The 8,028-nt window shown below is 40.7% G+C and overlaps 1 protein-coding gene across 1 annotated transcript in view; it reads right to left on the bottom strand.

Moving 5' to 3' along the window:
- Nucleotides 1-267: 267 nt before the first annotated feature.
- Nucleotides 268-8,028, bottom strand: part of MYO18A (myosin XVIIIA) — a 538,612-nt gene continuing 530,851 nt past the window's right edge. The window contains exon 45 of the mRNA XM_075333424.1: nucleotides 268-2,923. Within this exon, the coding sequence (XP_075189539.1) occupies nucleotides 2,776-2,923 (148 nt within the window). The 3' untranslated portion in view covers nucleotides 268-2,775. The remainder of the gene's footprint in view (nucleotides 2,924-8,028) is intronic.

Raw genomic sequence — 8,028 nt, 5'->3', positions numbered from 1 at the left:
TTAGGTGTTTACTGCATACTGTTATTCGGGCTCTTGTAGATGCCAGTTTTCAGTCCAATATCGGATCTCAATGCATGGACTGGCCGTGCTTCTCCCAATCTGAGTGCGAAAGCTGTATATATATTTCTATGAAGAATTCACCAGAATTTTGCTACATGAAATAAAGGCAGTGCCATACTGGCACTATTATGCTGAATCCAAGCATACCTTTTGTTGAAAGATTGGATGCTTCATAGCGGAAATACCTTTTTTTTTTTAACCAAAATGTTTTTATTGAAAATTTCAAGATATAGTTAAACGGATCCCGTCACCAGTTTTTTCGGTATTAAACCAAAAGTATCACCTGGATGTGACAGAGGCGTCATCCAAGTCAATTATGAAAGGAGGATGGCGAACAAGGGCAGAAGGAGAGACAGGAGCCGAAAATGAGCACACCCATTTGACCCGAACAGGTCATTAGCATATGTGGCGGTCAGATTTTATAAAGGTATTTCTGGGGTCTGCAAGGGGAGTCAGGAACAAGGTGCACCTTCATAAAAAGCAGCCCAGAAGCTGCAGAAGGTGATACGTTTGGGTCAATACTGAAAAAACTGGTGACAGGTTCCCTTTAACACACAAGTATGGGGTTACCAAACCCCAAAACTCCCGACCGCACTCCCAAAAAAACATTAAATATGCTGAAAGATCTTTTAAAGTTGCAGAAATGCACTGCACTTTGATATATGCATCAGGGGTGGGCCTTTGTGGGTCATTTCCTCCGTGTATATTCCTCCTCCTCGCCAACAGTAGCAATGGCGGCGTCATACCATATTTAAAAAAAGCATCCTAGTACTAGTATGGCACTACCTTTACCTCATGTAGCAAAATCCTAGTGGTTGGTTCCCCTTAAGCCTATAAATTCCCAAGTTCTAGCCAGTAGTGTGTTATATATCCATTTCTATGCTTAGAATTTGGAGCTCAGACTTCTATCAACCAGCTCAGAACTTGAACCTAATTAGATTAAAAAAAAAAAAAAGTTTTTTTTTTTTTAAAGAGAATTTTCACTTTATTGCATACTTACTTTGTAAGATAGAGAAAAGAATTCATAGATAACCACAAGGTTTCCCAAATATTAATACCTTACCAGGTGAAGCAGCTAACATATGCAAAAGTTCTGCCAACACGATGCATAATTATAGCTTCTTAGACTCCTGAATCAAGTTGTGGGGAGAGAGGGCGGCTGTTCTGAAAGTTGTTGTCCCACAATTACAACTTATCCCATAGGCACAGGATAGATTAGTATCTCATCTCTGGGGGTCCTGAGGAGCATTTTACTTGGCTATCTCCATCACTTCCATTGAAAGGAGCACCAGCGCACACGCGGAGATGTTGTTCCATTCAAACGGAGGATACAGGACCCCATCATAAACAGTGCTGGTACTAACATCACATTATTATCTATCCTGGAGACATGGCAACCGATACTTGTGGGAGAACCCCTTTAAAAAGGGGTATTCCCATCCCCAAGATCCTATCCAAATATGTAGTGGGTGTAATAATAAAAATGTTAGCTAATACCTTCAATTAGAAATGTAGTATAGTTCTTCTGATGCACTGTCTCTTACCTCATGTTCAGGGCATTACAGGAGATGGGAATACCCCTTTAACTACACCTTAATATTCAGATTTTAAGAGCAGTTAGAGCTAAAGCTCCAGCACATGCATGATATTAAAAAAAACTGTAAATGCAAAATTTTATTCCGAATACCGGGTTGCAGTGACTCTCATTTTTGCCAAACACTAAAAATGATATCACTTTTACACTGTAGCAAGTGATAAGCAAACTCCAGCCATGACAACTGTTCATGCTGCAAGACTTTCATGTAGAAAAGTTTCAGCTTTAGATTGATTGCAGATAAGAGAGAATTTAACATCTACGTACAATTACTTTTGGCAAAATACTTGTATATTTGTAGTGGTATTAAGTCATGAAATACCAATGCAATAGTTTTGTGCCGATTCCATGGTCAACTAGGAGCTTAAGAAACAATGCATATTACATAGTGCCATAGTAAGCCTTGGCTTAGAGGATGACGGCCATTGTTAGATTCCCATATTGCAGCATGCCTCTGTTTATTGTCCACATTCTGGACGATGACCCCCAGCAGAGCCAGCCCGAGTGATCAGTTACAGTATACCTGCTGTCCTTTCTATTCAATTAACCAACCAGGATAGCAACCGTATATACATAATACACATATGTAAATAATAAGATACAGGGTGATCACTTTGAGGGTCTAGGAAGCATTGCAATGTGGTCTCCCAAACTATAGGAGGGCAGAAAGAAAGGCACCATTCAGCTGGGAGCCCCCATTATGAACATCCAGGACCGTAAACTCTCACTATATTTACGCATATACAGAGAGAGATGAGACCACTGGACAATGAGACATCCCCAGCTAACGAAGATCCACTATTCCACCAAGGGGTGAAAAAAGATGCAGAAAACAGTACATGAAAATAATAATTTATCTGATTCTCTTCTCCATTTCCACCAACAAGTAAAGTAAAAGACAATCCAATGAAAGCACCCTGCAACTTTAAAAACGCGGAAAGGAGCCCATGCAGTAAGGTTGCCAGGCGGTGGACAAGAATGCGGTGTCAAATCACTCTTCTCAGGCTGGAAGCGAACACACACAGTCCCAAGGACGTGTATAGAAACTGCATCTCTCAGTCCGTGGAAATGGCAATATTCTCCCATTCCTATAGGTGGCACTGTTCACATCCTCATTGTGATTAGGACAAGGGTTCGGAGGATTTGGTTTCTGTGTCGCTGTCGCTCAGGTAGCTCCGTGAGGAATATTTCGATCGGTATGTGCTATCAAAGTTGTCCTGCTCATCATCACCTCTGTCATAGCTCAATGGTTTTCTATAGCTTGGGGGGCTGAAAAGAAAACAAAAAAAAACGAGAAAAAAAGTCAGTTTTTCATTTTGGTTAGATGTATGTGAAAGGTGAGAGGGATGTCACTTTTTCACTCACAAAGTAGGATCTTTAATATTAAGGATTATTAATGCACAGTTATGGCTACATGCATATTCAGGTAACTGCACTCAATCTCCTGTAGAAAAGGGCTAATTTGCATATTTGTCCCATGAGTCTTCATACACCACCTGGATCTCTAATGAAAAACTGTACCCCCTAAAGTTTAATTAGAGGTAGACACTTTTGAGGATATTCTTGCAGAAATTGAACTTATGTCACTTACCGGGGGAATCCAGACGGCATTATATTCATATAGGTCCGAAATACATTTGAAGATCTCATTGGGTTAAACCCTTTGTTTAGATTTGGAGATTACAATTACTGGCGTTAAAATGGATTTTCTATTGCATTTCTTCGATGGTGGACACCACAGCAATGTGGTGTCCTCGCACGTATTTATGACATGTCAAAAAAATCATTAGTACTGGATATCCTCTTTCAGGTTAGTTCTCTAGGTCTTATTTATGGCATTACTTTCCAGTGAACTGATAAATCAAGTATTTGGCTGACTCACGAAAAACAATGGGGCAGAATGATCAAAGCTTTTGCACCACAAAACCAGTAAAATAAATAAATAAATAAAGCTTTGAAAAAAAGTCACAAATATTTTGCGGAGTTGTGCAAGAACTTAGCATTAGCAACTTTTGACATTTTCACACCACACTACTAGATCATTTCTGCTGAAATGGGTTGCGACTGGGGAGGAGATGCGGCAGGGTGTGTCTTTGCCCTCTTCCCCCTCGTTGAATTTTTTATGCAGTTTTCTAGGACAGAAAAACTGCTCTATTCCTTCACTCGAGTAGCATTTTTGGCACAGAAGGACAGACCACTGACAAGAGAAGCCAAATTTGTAAAGTGGCGTGAACATCTTACGGAATATGAAACCATATACACTGTCGAGACTGGCATAGTGCAAGCTGCACCACACCAGTATTGATAAATCAGCCCTAATGTCTTCTAATGTTTTGTGTTAGTGAAGTGTATGCAAGTATGCATATATTCCCCTAAATTATGGGAGGGAGACTTGGTTTTAGGCCAGTGTCACACTTGAGGGTCACTCGCGCGAGAATTGAGTTGCATCACCAGGCACGGCCTGCCGCTCTTTGGACAGGTACGTGCAGCTGCATGTATTTATATACAGCTGCACGCTCCTGCATAGAAATACATGCAGCTGCACGTCCCTGTCCGGAGAGCGGTAGGCCGTGCTGGGTGATGCAACTTGATTCTTGCGCAAGTCACTTGCAAGTGTGATGGTCTCTAGATGCTTATGACCTCAAACTACCAATATTCATAGTTTTCAACAGAGTAAGGCCACGTGTACATGTTTGCCTAATACTACAAACCTTTATATTCTGTAAAAAAAAAAAAAAAATATTTTACCAGAATCTACAAATTTAGATCTTTTATTATTGTGCTTCATACCATGTTCTTCCCTAATTCTAATTTCCAATTAATAAAAAAAAGAAACAAAAAAACAACTTTCACATCTGTATAAAAGAAAGAAGCGTCTCCTTTTAAGATTTTAAGAAAGTTCTTCTAATATAAACTAGTACATCCATATAGGAACTTACTAAACTAATCAGCAGAAGTGCATCTACCAAACATCCAAAAAGTGGAACAATAGACATCAGCCTTGACTCATCGAAACTACGACCCATCCAACTTTTAAAAAGTCAGACAGTGGCAAAGATTAACTACAAAACAGGCGAGCAACGCCAAAATTATTATTGGGATGCTTGTGAAACATGTTTGTGTAATGACATGTATACAATGTAGAAACACGAAAAAAGTGAAGAATAGGTCATGTTAGCACTGCCAGTTATTACGAATGACCAACATACAGGGTTGCCAACCATTAAGCATTTCCAGGACAGTAAAAATATTGCTTTTTTTTTTTTTTTTTTAAAAACAAAATAAAAATGCAAGAGTCTTTTTTTTCTTGAAGCTGAAGAAACTTATACAGATTGTTTTGAGTGTAATTATCATTTTACAGTTTATAGTGAATGCAGCTGATATCTTCACATCAGAATTATGGGCTGTGGGCATGTATTATAATATCATAATGATTTATTATGATTTTACAATGTGTCCGTAAAAAATATTGTCTGTGTGATTTTTTGGTAAACTGCCCAGAAAAAAAAATAAAAAGTCAAGTTGGCCACCTGGCGGAATGACCAAGTATTAACGAGGGATGGAGACTGTATATGGCCAGATAATTTCCAATGAGCAGTATTGCATAATTTATTGAGCACAGCAGCACTCAATAGTTTAGTACTATTAGACCTCCTGTTTCTTTTTTTAGTGCCATTTATTAAATGGCACCTCCAATGTAGTTGACATTTATGTACTTGTCTCCAGAAAGAAAGTTTAGTCAAGAGAGTGGGAGACAGTCAGCAAACAAGCGAACCATTTGATGACTGAAGTCTCTGCGGCAGAAGTAACACAAATCTGTAGGCTGCATCTAATCAGATGTAAACCTTTGGTGAAAAATGAGAGTACTAGCAAAATTAGAGGTATCAGTTAAGGAGCCCAATGTTCAAACTATCAGGCAAGACATGGGAAATGCTGTATATATTTCTTCACATTCGGGAATGACTGCTCCTCACTGCATCGGATGCTAGGTTTCCAGTTCTGCGGCGTGCAAACAGTTAAAGCTCCAACGTGGCACATTAATTCTAATGAATACCACCATCACCATTTATTAAAGAGGTCTGCAGATCCTGTGAAACTGCACAATGCGGAAGGAGAAATAGCATCATTAAGTACTGATAGCTACCATTCAATCATCATGCGGCTGTGGACATTAATCCATTTAATAGATGCAAACTACCTTCTTCCACTAATTAATACATTTTCCATGGCAATACACCGGGAAGTCTTATTTCCTTCCAGCTTTTATCTCCTGCTCATATTCGCACCATATAACATGTGTATACAATAAATACTTAAGGTACAAGATTTCCATCATCGGTAAATGCCGATAGTTTCCAATCAGAAAGCTGCATTTAGTAATTGCTTCTATCTGCACCCACGTCCCCTCCCTCCTTGTATTCCTGATTTTCTACCCCTATGAATCTTTATTCGGCTCCAAAACGTGCCCTCCAGGCAGAAACAAATTGCGTTGAAGTTGTGCAAATTGCAGGCACGCCAGAGTATTAATCCAGATCAATGAGCGGAGGGAGATTGAAAAAACAAAAGGATCTGTCAGGGAATTTGCCGCCCGCCCTGCGAGGATTCTGCTAACTAAACAAATAAATGAACATGCACAGCCGGGCAGCCATGGCACTGTGTCTGCAGGTGGAGGGGCACAGAGTCCAAATTATCCGTCTCCCAAGTAACATCCACAGGCTATAAAATGTACAATACAAAATGCTACAGACGAGTCTTCAATGCTACAAAGATTTCTACTGTGAGCCATTGATACATTAATTGTGATGTTTTGTTTCAGAAACTGTTCTGTCAACTTAGGCAATGTATCATCAAAATAGGCTATGGAGTTGTTTTTTTTCATTAAAACTTTTTTCATGTGGATCTCCATTAGAAAACAAATTGCAGCTTTTACAAAAATGGCTTATTCAGATGTCAGTTTCTTTCATGTTCAAGAAAAAAGGACCTGTTTTTTGGATCAGTTTGATCAGAGTGTGGTCTAAAGCCTGCTTTACACGGGACGACCGATCGTGCGATTTCACGATCGATCGTACCCGCCCCCGTTGTTTGCGCGCCACGGGCAATTGATTGCCCGTGGCGCACAAAGTCGTAAACCCCCCGTCACACGTACTTACCTCCCGTGTGACGTCGCTGAGGGCGGCGAACATCCACTTCCTGGAGTGGGAGGGATGTTCGGCGTCACAGCGACGTCACACGGCAGCCGCATAATAGAAGCGGAGGGGCGGAGATGAGCAGGATGTAAGCATCCCGCCCACCTCCTTCCTGCCACATAGCCGGCGGGTGCCGCGGGACGGAGGTAAGCTGCTGTTCATCGTTCCCGGGGTGTCACACGGAGCGGCGTGTGCTACCCCGGGAACGATGAGCAACCGGCGCCATTTTAAATAAACGAGATTATGAAACTGAGCGATGAGTACACAACTCACGATTTGTGAGCGATACTGCATCGCTCAGAGGTGTCCCACAGCCCGACGTCGCAAGCGATGCCGGATGTGCGTCACAAAAACAGTGACCCCGACGATCTATCGCACGATAGATCGTCTTGTGTAAAGCACCCTTAAGTTTCATTAGTTTTTCGTAAAATCTGAGTGCGGTCTGATTTATACTTACAGACCCAAAGGCTTGCATTGCCCTTGGATCAAAATCGGATGCGTCTCCGCAATTTGTACCACATTGCACAGACTGTAAAAAAAAAAAATCCCAAATATGTAAATATGTGAATGGCCCCATTGATTATCACAATTATGCATGCCACTGGTGAAACCAAGGCAATTATTGGACTGAATGAGGCCTAATCTGTAGCTCACTTTCCAGCTTTGCAGTGTAGATTGGGACATGATCTGCGCCGGGTTTAATTACAGCTCTTTTTTACAAAGAAAGACAGCAACACTATACACAGAGAAGGAGTTGTATATACTGTGCCTTCTGCCATTTATTCCACTCTGTAATAATAGAGAGTGCAATAGGGTTTTAACTGCTTAAAAAGTGAGGTACATATGGAGAGACACTCACCTGGCCAGGTTGTGAAAGGCACTATATAGGCCTCTATAACCTGAAAGACAATGGCAGCTGCCGCAGTCCCACGTGGAAATTCTTAGGTATTAAAAAAAGGAACAGGTTATAATATCACGCTGCCACCAATAGGAAAATTACATTGATGATTAATGTTGAGTTTATTTCAGGTCAACACATTTCTAGGATGAAAGTCCCCTTCCTCAGGACCAAAGAAATACTACATATCATGTATCTCTTTGGTCCTTAGGAAGGGGACTTTGATCCCAGAAACGCGTCGACCTGAAATAAACTCAACATTAGTCATCAACATAATTTTCCTATTGGTG

The sequence above is a fragment of the Anomaloglossus baeobatrachus genome, chromosome 2 (genome assembly GCF_048569485.1).
Source record: "Anomaloglossus baeobatrachus isolate aAnoBae1 chromosome 2, aAnoBae1.hap1, whole genome shotgun sequence".
NCBI classification, from domain to species: domain Eukaryota; kingdom Metazoa; phylum Chordata; class Amphibia; order Anura; family Aromobatidae; genus Anomaloglossus; species Anomaloglossus baeobatrachus.
Note: the sequence above shows the minus strand (reverse complement) of the source record. Positions and strands in the feature narration are given on the sequence as shown.